Source organism: Lepisma saccharinum, chromosome 8 (genome assembly GCF_977018435.1).
Source record: "Lepisma saccharinum chromosome 8, izLepSacc3.1, whole genome shotgun sequence".
Taxonomy (NCBI): Eukaryota; Metazoa; Arthropoda; class Insecta; order Zygentoma; family Lepismatidae; genus Lepisma; species Lepisma saccharinum.
In genome coordinates this window covers 66,684,669-66,707,583 of record NC_139236.1, presented here as the reverse complement: position 1 = coordinate 66,707,583, position 22,915 = coordinate 66,684,669, and the positions used below count along the sequence as shown (strand labels likewise).

At 38.9% G+C, this 22,915-nt stretch overlaps 2 protein-coding genes across 2 annotated transcripts; both read left to right on the top strand.

The window, feature by feature from the left end:
• Window positions 1-17,309: 17,309 nt before the first annotated feature.
• Window positions 17,310-18,188, top strand: LOC145991827 (protein CFDP2-like). The gene has a single exon (XM_083127873.1). The coding sequence runs from the start codon at window positions 17,310-17,312 to the stop codon at window positions 18,186-18,188; it is 879 nt and encodes a 292-aa protein (XP_082983999.1).
• A 40-nt stretch (window positions 18,189-18,228) lies between these two features.
• On the top strand, window positions 18,229-22,666 carry LOC145991826 (uncharacterized). Its single transcript, XM_083127872.1, has 2 exons — window positions 18,229-18,907; window positions 22,647-22,666. The coding sequence occupies exons 1-2, from the start codon at window positions 18,229-18,231 to the stop codon at window positions 22,664-22,666; spliced, it is 699 nt and encodes a 232-aa protein (XP_082983998.1).
• Window positions 22,667-22,915: the final 249 nt, after the last annotated feature.

Genomic DNA, 22,915 nt, shown 5'->3' with positions numbered 1-22,915 from the left:
AATCCAAAATATTGACTTTTTCAGGACATTTTCTTGACCCTTTTTCATTTTTCTTAACCTTTATTTATTTGCCCACTAAATGCTTAGAAAAAAAGTTGGAAAATAGCAATTAAATAAATATTTATTTAATGAAAGAAAAACCTTACCAAAATTACAGTTGAGATGAAAATTGAAGCGATATTTAACAAGAGAATTAGACTTGCTTTATCTATTAATGCATCCTGGACTGCATTTCGCAAGCTATAGTGGAACCACAAGCAAAGAAATCTGCGCAGACTGACTCCTGTGCACCGTACTCCCATGAGGAGGGGAGGGGGAGAGTGGACCATGCTTCCTTATGGCCCGAACTGAACGGAAGAAGAGAAAGCTGCAAGGGGACTTTTCATCCAAGGTTTTTTCCTTGTGGTCGCTCTATAGCAAGGCTCTAGCATTCTACCAATGATATTAAATAATTTATATAAACATATGTAATACAAAAAGACGTTAAAAACTGTACTTACGTATGCGAGTATGTTGTTCCTATTTTTCTTTCTGCAGAACGACGTTTCGGAGATTAACTATCCCCTTCTTCAGGTTTGTATGAAAAAACTAGGTACTTAGCATAGTACCACGTCGAAATGTAATATAAGGATTGTGGACAAGGGTTGGTGTGGATACATTTTAAATATTATATCCTCACCCTAGAGGTATATAATTTTACAGTTGGGTAGAAATGGCCGAACCTGCAAGTTGTATAGTGATACATGCAGGTTTTTTAGTTTTTTAACATGAGAATAGGTTTATTGTGCAAGTTTTTTTAGTGAACGATGAGCTTTTTATATACCTCTAGGTTAAGGATATAATATTTAAAATGTATCCACACCAACCCTTGTCCACAATCCTTATATTACATTTCGACGTGGTACTATGCTAAGTACCTAGTTTTTTCATACAAACCTGAAGAAGGGGATAGTTAATCTCCGAAACGTCATTCTACAGAAAGAAAAATAGGAACAACATACTCGCATATGTAAGTACAGTTTTTAACATCCTTTTTTATATTCTGGAATTGTGAGTAATACGCACCAAACCTACAAAATGCTAAACACATGTAAACGAAGTCACCCCACATCTTCCTTCTGGTTTTCAAATATGGCTCTAAATACACATTGAAGTCATCATGAAATTAGATTATGAAATGGATGGCTCTTAAAAATGCTTGTTTTGCATTAAGGAACAGAGTACATCCATCTCCATAATAAAATGTAAGCTTACAAATTAATAAGTTGAACGAATTTTGACACTATCAAGTGTGATTTCAACTTGGGTAATAGCAGGGGGAAAATCATTACACTGTGTTCATTCATACCCCATTCATGGTACACATGAATGGTGTAGGAAAAATTACAAAAATACTGGGGAATAGTGAATGAATGAATTAAAATTTGTGGGTGCATCGGCACTTCAGGCCATTCTGCACCCTTCAAAATATTCGTGGAAATATCCCCTTACCTAAAATTCTGAATTAAAGAGATTAAAGCAGACCGTAGAAGACACCAGCTCTTCGTAAAAACCTAAAAACATTTGATAAAATACTGTTGTCATCACCCAACAAGGATGACAAACAGCCGGAAAGGTTAAAAGTCTGCCGGAGGTAAGCAAGATCAGCATATTCAATGAGAATATGCAAAATACTTAAAACAACATTACAAACACGACACAACGGAGGGTTCTACCCTTGCAGCAAGCAACCATATGTAAGATGGCTGTGTCCAATAATAAGCATTTTGGTCCGTGTCCAATATGCATTCTGGTTAGAAGAACTTCTTCTTGGCGAGAGGGATGGGACGAGGAACGCCAAGCACCTATGGTGGGCTTGATTAAGTGAAGCTTGTTCCCAGTTTCCGTATCCCACTCGGCCTGCCAACGGTCAAGAAGGGAACAACAAAACACATTCTTCAAGTCGCTAGCTAGCAAAAGGTGGACAAGAACGTAGTCATCTGCATCAGCAGACTTGGTGCAAGCATCAGCTGCTTTGTTCCCCTGAATGCCCACATGGCTAGAAACCCAACAGAAGCATACATCGGCACTGGCATATAAAGACACAAGCCGTCTGAAGATGTGTTGCACTATCGGATGCCAGGAATATGGTGAATCCAGTCTGCAACATGCTGGTTGAATTACTGCACACAAGGACTTCCTTCAGACCATTGACGTCTGCAAAGTCCAGTGCCTTTGGAATGGCATACAACTCTGCCGTATAGATGGAACAGGCAGAATGTAGAGAGTAACTGGAACTTTGAGAGTCTAGGATGAAGGTGCAGCCGACTGATTCAACTGTCTTGGACCCATCCGTATAATATACATTAAAATTGGGGTGCTCTAAAAACCACTGCTGGTATACCATTGGTGTTTCTGCCTTTGGAAGGGCAGTCAGAGAAAAATCGATAGAAGGTGCAGGAAACTCCCAGGTAGGGAGAGGCGGAATGAGTGAAGAGATGCCAGGAAGATCACTGTCAACACCAAGTGCTGACAGGATCTTGTCTGCATGAACACCAAATGGTCTTGTGACCCTAGGGTGGAGTCTGTACCTTGCCAGCCTACTATCGTCTGAGACTGTCTAATATCAAGGATGTGAGGGCATCGAGTGAAGATGGAGGCAGTAGTTCACTATCAGTCGCTATCTTTGCAGCCTCTTCAGACAAACTGGAGACTAGAATGGTACGGAAAGCACCAGACCACACACGAATACCAGCATGGTGGACGGTGTTTAGGATGCGTAGCCTAGATAGGCGGGCAGACGAATAATCCATAATCCAGCTTCTACCTGATAAGTGAATGGTACAGTCATAGCAGTTCCGTCCTATCAGCACCCCAAGAAGTATGAGATAAAACGCGTAGAAGGTTGAAAACCCTCAGACAAGAGGCGAAGGTGAGGTTGCCATGTTAATTTCCTGTTGAAAATGAGGCTGAGGAATCAGACGTCATTTCCGAAACGTAGGGGCATTTTTCTCATGTGCAGGTCAGGATCAAAGTGGCATGTACATTGACGACAGAAATGGATGCACACAGATTTGTCAGAGGAAAAGCTGAAACCTGTTTGGGAGAGGACCACTCAACCAAACTGTTTATCGTTAGTCTGAGTTCAAGAGAAGGTGATGCGAGATTCCGTGAGTGACAAAATATCGTGAGGTCGTCTACATAGATGCGACCATGTACAGGGGACAAGAATGTTTGCCATGACACTGTTCACTGCTAAGTAACACTAAGTACGCTACCCTGCGGGACACCGTTCTCTTGTTCATGAAGATCCAAAAAGGAGTTCCCAGCACGTACGCGGCAAGAACGATCGGATAAAAAGTTTTGAATAAAGTACGCCATATGGACATGAACACCTCAAGCATGGAACTGCTTGATTATACCAAAGCTCCACGTTGTGTCATAGGGTTTTTGAAGGTCAAAGAAAACTGCTAGTAAATGTTCCTTCTTCAAGAAAGTGTCCTGAATGTGCATTTCCAGCTGAACAAGATGGTCGAGCGTGGAACAGTTGGAGCGAAAATCACATTGAAAATTGCTTATCACAGTGTTCTCCTCCAAAAACCAGTTGAGACGCTTGTTGACCATGTGCTCCTCAACTTGCACACACAGCTAGTTAAGGCAATAGGCCTGTAACTCGAGGCTGTGGTGCATTCTTTACCTGGTTTCAGGATGGGAACAAAAATAGCCTCTATCTAGGAGAATGGGAGAGACCTCCAACCAAAGTCTGTTGTACACCGTGACAAAGCATCTCATAGTGGATCTTGTCCACCCCGGGAGCTGTATTCTTAGAATCTCGAAGCACCTGACCGAACTCCCATTCGGTGAATGGAGAGTTGTATGGCTCAGTCTTATGACTTCGAAAAAGTAGAGGACGTCATTCCTGACGGTCCTTCTCATGGTGAAAACGTGATTCATAATTTTCCGAGCTGGAAGCGTCAGAAAATTGCGTGGCCAAGATATTTGCAATGTCTCTGGAATCAGTGTGCAACGTCCCGTCATGCTCTACTGCACTCAGGGGAGAAGATGCACCCCCTGGATGCGACGCACTTTAGTCCAAACGGCTTTTGACGAAGCCTGCTTCATCAGAAGACACGTATTGAACCCAGCATGCTCTTTTACTGTCTCGAATGAGCAGGCGGGCATGGGCACGCTTAATGCGGAACTGCTCGAGGTTTGCAGCAGTGTGGTTTCTGTTGAATCGATCTAGGGCACGATTACGGTCCTAGATGGCTGCACTGCTCTCAACAGTACACCAAGAAACTGGATGTTGCTTCGCAGGTGCACTGGGATGTCGAATCGTGGCATGTGCAGCATCAAGGACTTGTGATACAAAGATATCTAGGGCGTCTATTGCTGGAAAAGTCTACGCAAGATCGATTTCAAAGTCCATTGCAGCCCGTACCTTATCCGGTAGAGTGGTCATATTAAAGGTGAGAATGAGTGAAGCAGTCGGTACAAGTTATGAATAGTTATGAATATCAATGTAATTAACTAAAGGGAAATCTCAAATATGGGATGTTCAACATAGTTTGATGTCAGCCATCCAAATTACCCTACATATAATCTTGCAAGATTCAGGAAGAATGAATCTTAACTACACACCCAATAGTTAATAGCATTGTATGAAATTTAGAATTGAATAATTAATAGCAGCATTACATAAAAAACTGAATGGAAGAAATTTCTAAACTCCCAATATCTTCAATGCACAACATTCAGATGTTTCTTTTTACCTTTTGAATGATGACCTTAATGTGTTATTAGAGCATGAAAATTTACAAAAATCTACATTATTAGTGCACACAAAAAATTACATAAATACACCTTGTCACAAAATTCAAAATCTAAATGTTATATCCGGAGTAACTCCTCATAAAAAAACCTACATGAATAACTCTTGGTAAATTTGAGAAATAACCCTTGGTAAATTTTAGAAATTAACCCTTGGCAAATTTTAGAAATTAACCCTTGGCAAATTTTAGAAATAACCCTTGGGAAATTTTAGAAATAACCCTTGGGAAATATTAGAAATAACCCTTGGGAAATATAAGAAATAACCCTTGGGAAATTTTAGAAATAACCCTTGGGAAATTTTAGAAATAACCCTTGGGAAATTTTAGAAATAACCCTTGGGAAATTTTAGAAATAACCCTTGGAAATTTTTAGAAATAACCCTTGGAAAATTTTACAAATAACCCTTGGGAAATGTCAGTAAAGAAAATTTCAAAGTGGCAGATGGATTGATTGATTGATTGATTTGGTGTTTATATCAACTTTATGCACAGTAAGGCTAATCAAGACTGGGCCTACAGTTTAAAGTGGGATCCAAACCACTATGTGCCTCCACTGAGTATCGAACCTGGGACCCCTTGATTACAAGGTGACGACTTGACCACTGCACCATCGGGGAGGCAAAGTGGCAGATTGAATAACAAAGCAAAAAGAAGGTAAGTTTCTAGAGCTGACTTCCTGTGTAATAGAGCATTCAATATTGATTGATTCATTTGGTTTGTTTTACTTTGAGTTTCTGCATCTTTTGGCTAATTGCCACAATGAGGTTGAGTGATCCAGTGATTAAATTGATGAAGGAACACTCACAAACACCACCCATGCCCAGCCCAGGCTGGAATTCGAACCCAGGACCCCTGGCATCATAGCATGCTGTACAAACCACTCCACACAGAGCATTCAATATGTTCAATAACATGATTGTGAAGTTACTGTACAATTGATTGAGAGAATAGGGCTTTGGAAGTTTGAAACTTGCACACTACATGACACTGAAGGAAGGTATGGATTTCATTTCAATATTTAAAAAGTATAAACATAATAATTTCATCATGGATATTAATCCATAGATGCTGCACAGTTTATGTAGCATAAGATTACATAATTTTAATATTTGACTTTGTAAAAATACAGCAAGATTCGAATTTGCATGAACTTGAAACTGTCCCGACTGATTCCATTCCAATAAATGTTAATTATTGTGGGTACATCAGTTAAAAATAGTAAGTTGCAAAAGTTGATCACTCTCGTGAACATAAGGAGTAGAAAAAAGTTCAGTGCACAAAGGCTGGTCCATAAAACTAAAGAGATTGATTGATTGATATGTTGTTTTAAGTCCACTTTATGCACAGTAAGGCTAATCGGGACTGGACCTACAGTTTAAAGTGGAATACGAACCAGTTGTGCCTCCACCGGGTATAGAACCCGGGACTCCTTGATTACAAGACGACGACGAACTAAAGAGTAAGTAGCTGGAGCATCCCATGTGAAAGCTCCTCTGAACCTCAATTTTTTTAAATTAAATGCAATGCTGTAACTATATCAGTTCTTATGACTGAACAATCTAAAATGGCCATTTGCATAAAAATTCAAGTAGTATAAATAATTAAGTTTGAAGGTATTTTACATATTATTCGTATAACTTTTTGATTTACTTGTGTTTTGTATTGTGTCCCATTTGTGACACTAAAAAACAATTAATTTCTCCTTTAACTGTTCCATTTTCCCCCTCAACTCTACTAGAATATTCGAAGGTCAATTACTTTCGCTCTTTGTCTTAAATAATTTATTTTTCATCATTTGACGATTCACAGAAATTAAAATAAATTTCTGATTAAGTGAAGAGGCAGTGTTTCCTCTGTCCCACACGTGACACAAAATTGTTCTTATAGTCATAAATCTGGGAAAGTATTTTCAGGGTAGTCAAGTTTAATCAAGAGAGTTAAGTTCCATAATTCATTGTACATAAACTAAGAAAAATGTTGCTCAACTATCAGTAGAATATCAAAATATTAATATAAAAAATGTAGTCCATGATAATGGAATGCCCCAGCTGTATATTTCAGCCTGTCTCTGACATTAACTGACCTGTAGACATGCAAAGACAAATGCCATGGATTCAACTATTTCAATTTGATGTTTCCTTCGTATCCCTTGGGTTAATCACAATGATACACCCATGTCTGACCACAGTTTAAACCTGCAACTTCTGTCTTCGTAGCAAGTTATGCTGACCACCCCATCACTGAGGCTACGAGCAAGTATTCAATCTACCATTTGAAATAGCATATGGCATATCTGAATTAATGGAACAGTGGAGCATAAGCATGTTTATACTTTAGTTGAGTGTGAAAAGTTCCACAAACTTAAAATCTGAAGCATGTAGTCTTTGATTAAGTTGGGTATAATGCATTGAATGAAGGATAAGTATTTAAATACCCTTCATCTCACAAATCAATACAAATTAGTCAATCAGGGTTCGGAAGATTAAAAGTCATATTTTTTTCAGAAACTGAAATAGATGTTTTTCTTCAGTTACAAAATAATTATTTCATTTTGCATTTTGTTCCAATTCTGGGGTGGTTGTACATTTCCTGTATTTCTTAAGTTTAAAATTGTACTTTAATCACTTTATAAGATATTTTAACTGTACTTTTCATTCAGTTATTACACATATTATAATGTCATTTCCATCTGTGAAAATTCTACAAGTGAATTAATTCATACTTTAGTTTGAGTGCAATGAAAGAAGATTATCTTCTTGCTACCTGGGTGCAGTTTATGACAGATTGTACCTTCAAATTTGAAGTACAACAGCACCTGTTTCTCCCCCCATAGTATTTGTAATTTAAACCATCAAACAAAGCTGTTGACATTATTACATTTCTTGACATTTCATTCTTTAGGAAGAAATGTAGCATCGACTTCAATGCCTAAAGTCAAGGACATTTTTATGGGGAGGAACCAGACTGTCTCCCCCCCTGAAAGACTTAAGAACTAACACTGAATAATGAAAAATATAAGTACTTGTTTAGCATTTGTGTAATTGGGGGTTATTTATTTTCGCCAGACTTACATGAAGGTAAGGATTAGATCGGGATCACAGCTTTCAACGACAGTACCAAATCAAATTTATGCACACTAATAATTATAATAATATACATAAAATACTACTCAAGAACTTTAGTTTTTGTCAACCGGGATTTATTATTATTATTCAATAAATATTGAATTCTTTATCTTTTTGACATTAATTTCCTTCCCAGTCGGTTTTATGCAAATTTTGGCAATTTTAATTACACGTAAGGTAAACAATGAATGTGCTGTTATATATATTCTTATAGTCCTTTTATCTGTTTATGTAATGATACAAAATTAATTAATTTACATATTATGAAGAGACCAATAAATTATATAGGGCTGAGCCAATGTATCAGTATCAGAAAGAATTGATTGAAATTTATTTACCGATATCAGATGATACTTTTCCGGCATTTTGGTCTTTCATGGGGTCCGCAAAAATACCACGTGACACCTTTGTGGAGTCTAATTATACTGGAAATTATGCAAAATTAGCTGTTTTTTATTATGCACCAGTTTTGTCGTAATTCTTGAATATTTACAAGCAAAACTCTTGGTAAATTGATGCACATAATTTGAGTGGAACACACACTAATATTAATATTTTGAAAAACTTTTAATATTACAAATAAGAATGGGACAGATTATTCGGTTCTCTATCTGTATAGGCATATGAGTGTATTGGTAAAATTACCGATAATTTTCCCAATCCATCTATAAATATCTTACAATCCAGTGCAATATTGTGCCATTTTGTTATAGTTTTTGTGGATATAAACATCATTTCCATTCTGTACTTTCTTTTAAAAGTAAATGTCTAAATATACAGCTTCTTTTGCTTTGTTTATTTGGTAGCATACAATTATTTATGAGGTCAATGATTGAATATTGGTTAATGGTACCTGTAAATTTTATATCTGTACTTTATCGGAATCTGCCAAAATCTCATATCAGCCCATCCCTAACTATGATTTTCAAGTATCGGAATCATTGGGAATCTGAGTATTGGCATCAGTATTGGTTCAGTGGTATCGGGCTTAGCACTAATATTAAATTAATGTATTAATTTAAGTATTTATAATAATTATTAATAATATTTCTTGAGACACGTAGTTCAGACTGCACTTCCCCCTATTTCTAGACACCTGCCTGCCTAAATATTTTTTTTCTTTCTTCATATTTTTAGAGGCCAACAACTTCTCAGCCTAACCATGGTGGCTACTCTAGGACGATGATAAAATTCAGTATAATTCCCGGTTTTCAAGGCGAACTTTCCAAAAATTCAAGCAGATGTATTCTCTATTTCAACCTTACGTATTACCGCCTCTCAACATCCACACACAAATATCTTCACAATATAAAGTGTCTATGTGATTCCAACATCCAAAAATTATAAATCAATTTAATGGTATACGTAATATAATTAAAATATTTAATTTAAGGTGCTGAGTTTCTATTTACAATCAGAGACGCAACCACGAATTTTTGTCTGAGCGGGCAGGGAGAAAGTGCCAGGATAAATGTACTAATACTACTACTACTACTAATAATAATAGTGTTAATAATAATATTATTATAACATTATTATTATTATTATTATTATTATTATTATTGATTTGTTTTATTTTACTTCGCTTCTTGTGCCACATTTGGCTAAATTGTGAAGATGGGGATGAGTGATATGATGAAATTGATGAATGGCCAAGTCAGGATTCCAAACCGCCGGGATCAACATTGTTATTATTATTATTATTAGTAGTAGTAGTAGTAGCAGTATCAAAGACGTTATTATCCTCGTAAATTATGCAAAAAGGGGGTAGAAGTTGGTGCTAAAGCATTTGAGTTCGAACAAACAATTTCAATTATTTTTTCTCCACACAGCACAGCTAGTAGTTTGGATCCCACTTCAAACTGTAGTTCCAGTCCCGATTAGCCTTTCTGTGCATAAAGTGAACTTAAAACCACAAATCAATCAATCACTTTCACATTTTTCATTTAGATAGTTCAGCGCCCAGGGCCGACTCCCGCTGCCTCCTAGCTATGTTTATAAATTTGATAAGACTAAGAAAAGCAGGAACTGCAAGCGAAGCGAGCAACAAAATTTTACGAAAATAATTTTTATTTGCATAAAATGTGAATAGGATTTGGATTAGAAAAAGTTGTAATTTTTCACGTCTACGGAGAAAAATTCAAGTAGAATTCATGCATAATTCCTGGAGCCAATAATTCATGCATAATTCCCAGAATTCAAGGAATTCCCGGTGAGTAGCCACCCTGCTAACTAATAGTGAACCAAAAATGAATTCTCTGTAAAATATTATATTATAAGAATGTGATGTTTTTGACAAATTAAATTTTAATTATACAGGGTCATCGAGAATGACTGCCGGAATTTTAAATTGTTATTATAAAAGAAGTATTTAATGGATAGAAAAGTATAAAGTTTCTTGTGACCTTGTGTGACCGCGAGGCTTAAAACGGCGCATGCAAGGGAGCAGGGGTGGGGCTGCGAGACTACTCTGTTCAATCCGCTTTAGTGTGAGTTGGCGCTGGCAGGATGTGGACAGTTCAACAGAAGGCTGAGTTTGTGTTGTGGTATGCTGAACTGAAATCGGGTGTCGCAGTGCAACATAAGTGATAATGTTTGCATCCACGAGAAAACCCTCCAGATGACAAAGCTTTGAATCGGTGGCTGAAACACTTCAGAGAAACTGAGAGTACTGAGAAAAGAAAATCATCTGGCCGACCAAGAACATCGGAGGAAGATGTGGAACACATAAGGCAATCCTGCATTAGAAGCCCAAAGAAATCAATTGCTCGTAGAAGTTTAGCATTACGGATTCCAAAAACTACCATTCAAAATGTTCTGCACAAACGCTTAAGGCTCCGCACTTATAAATTTCAGCTGCTGCATGAAACTAAACCGAACAACAGACAAAAATGTGTGAAATTTGCTGCATTTATGCTCAACAGCATCGATGACAATGCAACTTTCCTACAGTGTGTTTGTTTTAGTGACGAAGCAACATTTCATGTCAATATGTGCGTTAATCGACATAACTGTTGCATTTGGGATTTACAGCCACTGAGGAGATTCATGAGTATGTTCACAGGTCACCTAAGGTGAACATCTGGTGCTGACTGCTGTACAATCGCGTTGTTGGTCCCTTCTTCTTCAATGAAAACACCATTACTGGACATGTGTACCTTCACATACTTCAACAGAACGTGTTTCCACAACTTGAAGACTGGGAACAACAAACGGGGAGTAGAGTTACTTTCATGCAGGACGGAGCTCCTCCTCATTTCAGTTGCATTGTTCGTGATGTCTTAAATGAGAGGTTCCCAAATGCCTTGGTTGCAAGGGGTGGACCAATACCCTGGCCACCTCGAAGCCCAGACCTAACACAACTAGACATACGTTAAAAACATTGTGTATGCTGAGAAGATAAGGAATATCCAGCACCTTAAAGAGAGGGCTGCTGTAGCAATTACAACTGTAACTCTGGACACGATTCAGAATATGTGGCAGGAGATTGAATACCATATAGACAGACATCACTAAAGCTACAAATGGCGCCTACATCAAAGTGTACTATGGTAATTCTAAAACTTTAAACTTTTCTGAACATTTTAAGATGCCACACGTGTATATCCATTAAATACTTCTTTTATATTTATAATAACAGTTTAAAATACCGGCAATCATTCTCGATGACCCTGTATTTAATAGCCTTCATGGAAGCAAATAGATAAGTTGGGAAGAATTTAAACTACGTTTCTCAGATATACAGGAAAGTGAAATTAACAAAGCCGTTAATTAATACTTTCAATTATTGATACCATGGGTATTGAGAGATACTGATACATTGGTATCAACAAGCAAAGGATGCATAACCATTATCAAAATCTTGCAGATGAATTTGTTCTGAAACCATGATACTGTAGTGTGTACTGAAATGTGGCTAAAAAGTCTTCAAGCTCCTATTCAGAAACATGAAATGATGATTGGACCAGAACTACTTCAAACAAGGAAATCTCTTGGAAATGTCTTCCATTGGCACATATGAAAAGTTTATGTAATAGTTCAAACTCACTTGAGCAAACAAAATATGAAGATTCTAAATCAAAATATTAAAACAGAAATAAAAAACATGACTGCTACCTTTGCATACATATTCAGATAGCATCCCCAATAGCATTACATGAAGCATTAGCTGACTATAGTTACTTATAATTGCTTCTCTGCCACCTTTGGCTAACGATGACGATGTAATTGATGCAAGGATACACACAAAGAACATCCATGCCCAAACAAGGATTTGAACCTGAGACCCCTGACATCATAGCGTGCTGTGAAAAACACTGCCAGCAGTGGTGTGTCGAGGATTTTTGAAGGGGGGGGGTGGTTTATATATACTTTTTTTAGGAACACTGGGCCAAAGGGGAAGTTATAACCCCTACCAACCCCCCTTGGGCATGCCAAGGTATATGAAACCTATTATGGCATCATTATTGTACATTGTTGGCTGGAGAACCAACTGTTAATTGTTAGTGACATCAATATGCCTAAAATTACAGATGCCATTACTAACTTGCGTAAGGCATATATTCTTGTGAACAGAAATATTTCCACAACTCCAAGAAGCTGAAAAATAAACGTTCTATCAAGGATATCAATAACAGACCACTTGATCTAGTATTAAATAATGAAAACAACCATATTTCATCAAGGCACCCCTCTAGGACCATAGTGATCATAGTGGATGCCTTGCCTAAATCCAAAGTTACAAAAATCAATATTAAACACTATAATTTGAAGAAAGCAGACTGTTTCAATGTTTTAAAAATTTTCACAAGGTGACAAACACAATTAAGATGAGAGGAAAAAATGTAGGGAATGTTGTGTATCATGAAACATATAAATATATATAGTATAATTGAAAACAAAGAACCAAAATTTAGAAATAAATTAATTGTTTACCTAAACTGTAACAAAGCTTCCAAGGATGGTCCTATTAAGGATTCAAATAAATTCTGGTTATTTATCAGGTGGCAAAAAAAGAATTACCAGTGCAACAAACCAGGCACGACAAACATCTGACAATGACAAAAATATTAAAGCTCTCTTTACAAACTAATTCGGATCTGTGTATTCTAAAGCAGCATATTTAGATAAACCTACTCAACCGAACACAGACCTGACCTTGCAACCCCCCAAAATATTTCTGAAATCAAACCAAAAAAAGGAAGCTGGACTCAACTTGAATCTATCCTATGTAATTAAGTGATGTGCCGAAGTGGAAAAACTGATGAAATCTGACCAATTCCAAAAATGCTGCTCCACTCTTGAGAACATAATACAGTAGAACCCCAAATATACATTCACAGAGTTTACATTTTTCCGCATTATGCCTTCAATCTACATTTTCGCAACATAGGAAAACAAAATTATCCTTATTTTACATTTTCCTGTATTTTAAGTTTTTTCAACTTCATCCTCTGAAAAACTTAAAACTGAGGTTCCAGTGTATACGAGGGTCACTATTTATATTTTGAGCCTAACAATGAAAAAACAGGAATTTGGCATTGAAAACTGCTTTATTGTTATTCGAAGTATTCTCCTTTATGGTCAATACACTTTTGCATTCGTTCGAACCATTTGTCAAAGCAGTTTTTCCAATCTTCTTGAGACACCTCCATTATATGGTTTTTGAACGCATCAACGGCGTCTTCCGCCGACGAAAATCGTTGTCCACGCAATTTATTCTTGACATTCGGGAACAAGAAGAAGTCATTGGGTGCCAAATCAGGACTGTACGGCGGATGACCCATCAATTCGATTTTTTGACTGTTCATAAAGTCGGTTGTTAGACGAGATGTGTGACAGCTGGCATTGTCTTGATGAAGAATGATCCGACAGCGTTTGTTTGTTTTCCGTATTTGACCGAAGACCTCTGGCAAACAAATTGTTGTGTACCGTTCAGAGTTGACCGTTCTACGTTCCTCTAAAGGCACAGTTGCCACATGACCAGTTTTCCAGAAAAAACAGGCGACCATTTGTTTCGATGTGCTTCGAGCGCGAACAACTTTTGTTGGATTGGGTTCATCTTGAAACACCCATACAGTCGACTGCTGTTTACGTTCCGGCTCATATGCATATATCCATGATTCGTCACCTGTTACAATCTTATATACGTCTTTCGAAGGACCACGATTGTATTTATTGAGCATTTGTTTGCACCAATTGACGCGAGCGTCTTTTTGAGTTTTTGTCAAATTGTGTGGGATCCAACAAGAACATACCTTTCTCACAGCTAAATGATCATGTAATATTTTATATATGCTGGTGGAACTAATGCCTATGGTTGCCTCAATCTCACAGTATGTCACATGACGATCTTGCAGTATTAGGTTTTGCACAGCATCAATGTTTTCTTGAACAACAACTGATTTTGGACGACCTTCGCGAATCTTGTCGGTGAGCGAATGGCGGCCACGATTAAATTCGTTATACCAGCGTTTCACAGTGGCAATGGATGGGGCTTCATCGCCAAATGTGGAAGTAAGTTGATCGATGCACTCTTGTCTAGATAATCCACGTCGAAAATCGTAAAAAATCATCGCACGAAAATGTTCATGAGTTAATTCCATTTTATTGTTGTCGCGCAATCTCCAAGGCAACATAAGCAACACAAATCAAGCTATTGACAAAACATTTGAAGTACGTTATGGTCAATAATGCCAGACGATTCCGTGCAAACGTCAAATCGCGCCTAACTTCAATCAGTGTTGCCAAGGCTCAAAATATAAATAGTGACCCTCATATTAGAGGTGTTCGGGACAGAATTTATTTTGGTCTGGTTGGGTAATTTTCTTAATCTAAATGTTTTGGATGAGAAAAACTCGCCAATTTCCCAACTTTCGGTGTGGGAAATTTTCCAAATTTTGATATAAAAAACAAAAGAGCAAAGGGTGGTTTGAAAATCTAGAATTCTACATTCCATTTTCCCACTAAGTGGTTGTTTCTGCACTTCTGGAATAGAAATAAACAATTTCTGAGAAGTTTCAGACACTTACAATGCAGTATTTGGAATTTCCTAACTGTTCAGAATCCTGAAGAGTCTGGAAATCATATCCCAAAGTTGACATCAGAACAGGAATTTCTTTTCTTCGATCTCAGTCCCAACTTTTCGGGATCCCGCATGTGAACTGTATGAAGTCCCCCTTCCCAGAAAAACCCTGTCAAAATTTGTCATGAGAGCTACTGGAAAATTCACATGCTAATGTAAACTCTTTTAAAAAATAAATATCTTGCAGGAAGTTAGATGAAATATCCAAGCTATATCAGCTAATTTTAAAATGTAATGCTTGTGATTGGATGTGTAAGTTTTAAACAGGCAAAAATACTAGACAAATTTTTAAAAAACATAGCATTGTATCAAGTCGGGAAAAAATCAAATACTAAAGCTCTATTGAAAACACAATATTGAAAAGGCCACAGTAGGTCAGCACATTTCATCATGTACTAATTTCTTCATACACAAAGCTGCTGAAACCTTAACTATTATTAAAACAGCAGCTCTAAGTGCAAAATATAAAAATATCAACTTATTACCAAAATTAATGTCACAAATTATATCTGGTACACAATACCTTGCAGTACACCATGCTGTTCCATCTTCATGACATCCAAGGAGATCCCGTAAATAATTCTTTATATCTTCAATGTCCATTGGTACAAGAAGAACAGCTGGAAAATAGATTTGCACATGTTAAACAAGATTTGGAATACACAATTTAATGTATACATGATCCACTTTTATGAAAAAAACAAACTGGATGAAAAATCCAATGATCTAACATTCTGAGGTCATCATTATTTTAACACACATTAAAGACAGCACATTAATAACAATTTATTTGGAAACTGCCAGAATAAGCACATGAGGTAATTACACAGGCTGAACCTAAAGTATGTCAGGATTAAATGGTTAAGCAATATATATAAGCAAGAATACACTCAAAACAGGAACAGAATATTTGTAAAATACACAACAGTGAGATGCTTACCTATTAATTTTTAAATGCAGTATTGCTGTTCACATGGTATGAAAAAATATTGGTTAAGGTTAGGAGTTACAGTTAGGCACCATGTGTGTATTTATTTCTATATCGTCGGAATGGGCACTTGTACTAAAAAAAAAAATTGGCATATGCAACAGTATGAATTTCTCCCCATGTTGCAAGTGGAAGCATTTTTTAAATGTTGAATAAGCTAGACACAATATTTGAAAAAAATGATGAGCAAGTATTTTCAGAATCCCATTTATTTCTTATGGAGAAATAAAACTCAACAACTTCAAGATTCAGCTAATCAAATGGAAGTTAGACTCTTCCGCTGGTCAAAATTGTCATCAATCTGTCGTGTTCCCGTTGATACCTTTTTCTATGCCATCGGAAGTTTGATATTCCCAAGAGAACAAATCAAATAAGTATAATGCATTTCTCCTTGTCTCCTATCGCCATCCTGGCAGTGTTGCCAAACCTGATGCATACAAAAGTTAGCTAATGTGGAAGAAAAGCAATGCAATGTCATGAAAAACATTTAGTTACAATATGACCACCAGTTCTATTTACTATTACCAACACAGTATGAGAAGCAAATCTATGACACAAAGAACTTGTCAGGCTAATTCAATATTCGGAACACTTACACTGGAAGACCCCACCTAGTGGTTGCATGACCTTGTAGTTGGTGGTGGGGCTTGCGTACTCTGATGATCCACTAGGCTATACCAGCAGTAGCATAGCTACTGGTAGGGTCTCCCATGCTGGGCAGGCTAGTGGTAAAGAGTCAGACTAAGAAGCAACCTACTGGTCAACGGCTCCAATGGCGGAAGAAGATGGATGGCCATCTCAACGGCGAAGGAGGCGGAAGAACCAGGAATCAGGAGGAGTAACACCTCTTTTTAAAAAACTTTGGGCCAGCTGACACCGGCTGGTAGTACCTTGTAAGGGCCCCTTGCCAGGGTTACGGTGAAGACCTCAACGGCAACTATGGTGGAGAAGGAGACCTTTGGAACGGCATAGCTGGCGGAAGAGGCACTCATTCTCAGTGAGTATAAATATGAGAGAAAGCCACTGTCTTGTGGAGGAGGGATCCTAAAAGACTAGGGGAAAATACCCCGACAGAAAATTAGCCTGCTTGGAGGCTCAGGTGGCAGCCCCACCACCAAGATCGGGTGCTGTGGGCCAATAACCCGCACACTTTAAATCACACTATTAAAGAAACATCAACAAGAGGAAGCCGAACTGATTCTAAGACGACGACATTTGGCCTGAAAAGGACAACGAGAATTGGAATATGGAATGTAAGAACCCTGCGGGAGAGTGGAAAACTACGGCAGGCAGTGGCCTGCATGAAGAGCTATTGTCTGAGCATCCTAGGTATAAGTGAAGTCAGATGGCCAGAGTTTGGAGAGGTAAATACCCATGAAGGAGCTACATTCATATATTCCGGAAGACCTGAGGGTGAAGGTGTGAGCCGTGACGGTGTGGGTATATTGATGGACAAGGAAGCAAAAAGGAGCCTTATTCAATGGTATCCAGTGTCTGCGAGGATAATTGTGGCACATTTCAAAACCAATATCAGAAACATCGTTATGATCCAGTGTTATGCACCCACAGAAGTAGCAGAGCCTGAAGATAAACAAGAGTTTTATAGGCAGCTCAATGAAACAATAAAGAAGCAAAAAAGGAAGGATATCATAATAATTGGAGGAGATTTAAATGCAAAGGTGGGGCAGGACAACGAAGGCCTTGAGCATGTCATGGGTAAACATGGTTTAGGAGAGCGAAATGAGAATGGACAACTTTTTGTGGACTTTTGTGCTAGCCATGACTTAGTTATTGGTGGTACTATATTTCCTCACAAGAAATGCCATAAGGTAACGTGGGTATCACCAGACCATAGAACAGAAAACCAGATAGACCACGTGGCAATTGGACGGAGGTGGCGACGTTCGCTACAGGATGTAAGAAACAAGAGAGGTGCGGACATTGGGAGTGATCATCATTTGGTAGTGGCTAACTTTAAAATGAAAATTCAAGCTCAGAAGAAGAGAATGGAACAGACAAGGAAGCGGTATGATGTTAGTAAGTTGAAGGATAAGAATCTCCAGGAAACCTTCAGGATTGAACTGAGAAATCGGTTCCAAGTATTGACCGATGAAAGTGAGCAGAATGAAACAATTGAAAGAATGGACAAAAATTCGATCTGCCTTCGCAGAAGTAAGTGAAAAGGTTCTGGGCTTCAAGGATAGGAGGAAAATAGATTGGATGTCTCTGCAGACCTGGGAAAGGATTAATGAGCGAAAAGTAATTAAGGAAGCAATGAACTCAAGCAGGACAAGGGCAAGGAAGGCAGAATTGCAAACAAAGTATACAGAGAAGGATCGAGAAGTAAAGAGTAGTGTTCGTAGGGATCAGAGAAATTGGGTAGACAATCTGTCTCAGCAGGCGGAGGAAGCAGCAAAAAAGAGGAATCTTAAAGAACTATACAACATCACAAAAGTTCTGTCAAGGAAACAAATGCAGAGAAATCGACCAGTGAGAAGTAAAGATGGTACCCTCCTTACGAATACTGAGGACCAACTGAAACGTTGGAAGGAGCACTTCTCTGCAACCCTTAATCGCTCTGTGGATGCTCAGATAGACCAGGGGGAAGAGGAAGATGATAATGATCGTGATGTTGGCCCCAGTGTAAGAATTAGGACGGATGTTCCAACAGTAGGAGAGATTAAACAGGCTCTGAGAGAGATACGTAATTGTAAAGCAGCTGGTGTCGACAACATACCACCGGAAGTGCTGAAAAATGATATAAACACCACAGCAAATATGTTGCAGCCCTTGTTTGAGAAGATATGGATAGAGGGAGTGATGCCTAAGGACTGGAGGAGTGGCCTGTTAGTGAAGCTACCGAAAAAAGGGGATACATCAAAGTGTGACAACTGGAGAGGTATAGCACTTCTCTCCATTCCGAGTAAGATCTTCACTAGAGTTATCCTAAACAGAATTAAGGAGCATGTTAACTTGAGACTCAGAAGAGAACAGGCAGGGTTTCGACCAAATCGCTCCTGTATTGATCAAATTAGCACCTTGCGGATAATTTTGGAACAATGTATAGAATGGTCATCTCGTCTCTATACAGTTTTCGTTGACTTCGAGAAAGCATTTGACTCGGTCAACAGAAATGCAATGTGGAAGGAAGTGAAACGATATGGAGTGCCCACAAAAATTCTTGATCTTATCCGAGAAACTTATCGTGATTATACATGTAGAGTTATACATGAAGGCCGTGTATCTGAACCAATAGATGTGCAGTCTGGAGTGAGGCAAGGTTGTATATTATCACCTACAATGTTCCTGATCGTGACCGATGCAGTGATGCGAAATGCAATAGGAGGGAAAAGACGTGGTATCCAATGGGGATTGAATAACAGACTAGAAGACCTTGATTTTGCAGACGATTTGTGCTTCTTATCTGAAGCACATGGTGATATGCAAACAAAACTAGCAGATCTGATAGAAAGTGCAAAAAAAGCAGGACTTGTGATTAACTCCAAGAAGACCAAGGCACTGAGGATTAACTCCAGAAAAACAGACCCGTTTAATATTGGTGAAGAGATTATTGAAAATGTGGATAGCTTTACTTACCTGGGTAGTGTGGTGGCAAAAGACGGAGGGGCGGCACAGGATGTTTCTCAACGAATCCAAAAAGCAAATGGCACCTTTGTGAGGCTCTATCCAGTATGGAAGAACAAGAAGATATCTATGAAGACCAAACTTCGTATTTTTCGAAGTAATGTTAAGTCTGTACTGTTTGTAGCGGTATACTTTGTGCTTTTAAGCTGAATCTAAGCAACATACACAATATACACAACCATACATTTTTGAATCCTTGTCCCGAGGTTCAAAACTTGCAGTACCTGAAGTTCTGTGGATGCTAGTTTAGGCAAAAGGCAAGTACCTCTTCAAATTACAACTTAACGCCCATTTCCTTTTAGATATATATATAGGTTTATTCATAATATATTTACAGAAATTAATTCTTGGCCGTTATTCGCAAAATTACATTCCGGTGTACCCTGTACCCCCTTCCCGAAGAGAGTGTGTAGACTCGCGTAGCCACTGGCTCCACGAGTAAAAAAAAAATATAACCCTCAGTACCAAAAAAGGTGGCTGAAGGTATGTGTGTTGTGTACCCGGTTTCCCACATGAAATAAACTATTGGAATAATGTGAAAAGAGCAAGTGTGTGTATTAAGAGAAAGAAAGTTAACATCCCCGTCGGTTCACATAATAAGGAAAGAATGCTCACCCAGCCGCTCCCCTCAGAGAAAAAGATACCTCTTACATTGCTGTACTCTGCCAAACATCTGAGGCCTATTGCTCCCCTGCCCTTCCTATTTATAGGCCCCGCTAATGACCTAAACCGTTACTGGAAACTTACCGCTCCCCCAACGGCCAAGAACCCAAAAGTACAGGAATACATAGACATACACAATTTATAACATAAAAAAGGATCCAGTAATGATCGCATCATTACATAGTCCCCCCTTCCTGAAGAGAGAAAAATCAAAGTTCTGTAACCTAGAAAAATAATAATAATATACACAAAGCACTTGTCCGCAGTTTCTGTTCACTACAAACACACTTTCATTAGATCACGCGACACTGACTGTCAATGTTCACTCTAATTTTGTCCACAAGTGTACTTCGAGATCCGCGATCTTCCCTCAGCACTGGAGCTGGTTAACACACGTCGATTCTTACCCACTCAGCATCTCTTCCATCCTTCCTCCTGGACCAATGAGAGACAGTCTCCTGGAAATCCATCCAAGTCATCAAGGCTGCTGGTTCAACTCCCGGCAACGCCACTGCTCTGCGCTCCTGCCGAGATCGGAAGTCACCACTTCGACCGGTTTCCACATGAATGGATCGAACTGGCTCTACATCCGAAGATGTCACTGCTATGCCCGGCGCTAAAACTGCGTTCACTCGCCACCGAACTGCGGCTTCTCGACGAAATTACACGGTAAAAGAATACGCACTAACTTCGCGTTACTTTCGCGATGAAATTGACTGCAGAACGACGCTTTTGTATGAGTACTGTTTGAGGTATGGGATAGAAAAATAAGTGAAAGATAGAATAAAGAAAAGATAGATAAATCCCTATGTACAATATTTACAAAAAATCCCCTTTTGAAATTAGACTAGAATCTGTTTCTCAGCTTGTAACGCATCCGGGATATATCTTCGTCTTGCTCCTCCTGCCGAAGTTACGTGCGCTCTCTTTGCTGAATTGCGTTCGGCTACTTTCCTTGCAAAGTCAGGTGGCGAAGAATAAGGCTTTAACTGGTCACTGTTGGCTCTCGATATTCTTCCGTCCCCGCTGTGTTTCATTTTGAAAGTATTTGCCGAAGTTTGCTCCACAATTGCGAGTGATCCAGAGGACTTCCCCGAGAATTTACTGGTTACTCTGCGGGCCTTACCAGAGATAGGATGTTCCTTAAGTCAAGCTTTATCCCCCACCTCAAACGTGCATTTGCGGCGTTTCCTGTCACAAGCTTTCTTCTTGGCGTCTTCTATCCTGAATTTCGTTTCCTCCTTACTTGACATGAAATCTTGCTTATTCCTGTCATCTTTTAATACGCAGCATGGCTGGCACGACTTACAATACTGGATAACGTCTTTAGTTAGGCCTATCCAAGTGTATTGTTCCCTAACCTTTGCTAACGTTTTCAATCTCCCAGGATGACAAGCGAATGCATTATCATGCAACGACACGAGAATTTGCGAACGTAGAGAAGTAGGTGCCCATATTTTCCCTTTTCCCTTCTCTTTGTACTTTTCCGTAGGCAAATTTCTCCTAAGAATTCCCTCGTTGTCGAAGTACGAAGATTTGGCCTGGGTCTTCACCTTTTCCTTGTACTTCTTCGTTCCTTCCACCTCCTCATTCCTTGTAGCCCTCGCTACGTCAGCAAGAAACTTGTCTTTCATTTGCTCGGAAATGAGGGAGGCTGTGTCCAGAAACCTACGTGGCTCCTCAGAATTGTATTCTTCATTTCCCTCAGTGGCAGAGAATGGCAACAATGAAGAATTTTCCATATCTTTAGTTCCAGAGAGACGAACCATGGGCAGTTTTGTGCTCCGAAGCAAATTTTCCCTCTGTTGCTTCCTCATTTGCTTCGCACTTTCCTCAGTACACAAAGCGCTGAAATCTGCAACTGATTTCTGCACAGTGTCAGTCGAACATTCCACACGGTCAATCATGTCCTCAGTTTCGGGGTGTGGTTTGCAATTTCCCATCGTCGCGGTTGCTTCAGCTACAGTTTCATTTCTTTCCATCGTCGCAGTTAGCCCAGCTCCAGCTTCCACAGTCGACGTCCTCCCCTGCTGCGAGAACGGAAGCCTCTTTCCCACTTCCCTCTTCTCCGCAGAAAATAAATGAATGACGTTACTGTTCTCAAAACTGTAGCCTCCCTGCTTCAAATGTAGCGATATGCCGGCCTTCCTTATGAACCCACGACCTGCGATAAATCCCGTGAAACAATTGCGCAGAACGACGAATTTATGCTTAAATTTCATCCCATTCAAACGTACAGTAAGATACATTTCCCCACATGATTGTACAGAGCCTACTGCCAAAGAAATATTAATACGTTTATTGTTAATCTTATTTCCTTGTTTTTCCAGTTCTCTTGCGATCTCAATAGACACTGTGCTCACAGACGCACCAGAATCCAAATATAGCGAGAAGTCCTTTCCCTGAACCTTACAGGTGACTAACGGTTTTTTGTCGCCAGAAGTGAAATTTCTGCAGTTGCGTTTTTCCCTATTCCTCCCCCTGTTTTGCTTTCCTTCTACGTGTGCAAGAACCGGAGTTATCTGTTCTGGTCTAACGGTATCTTCAGAGACGGCACAGGTGGCGCCTTTCTGCGAACCATCATACCCCCTTCTCTTCG

What these genes read in the sequence shown, in the direction of transcription:
- LOC145991827 (XM_083127873.1), top strand. Translation starts at nt 17,310, where the DNA reads ATGAAGAGCTATTGTCTGAGCATCCTAGGTATAAGTGAAGTCAGATGG.
- LOC145991826 (XM_083127872.1), top strand. Translation starts at nt 18,229, where the DNA reads ATGTCTCTGCAGACCTGGGAAAGGATTAATGAGCGAAAAGTAATTAAG. An exon ending in AAAGTGTGACAACTGGAGAG is followed by an intron (nt 18,908 to 22,646) that starts GTATAGCACTTC and finishes TTGTTTTTCCAG; the next exon opens with TTCTCTTGCGATCTCAATAG.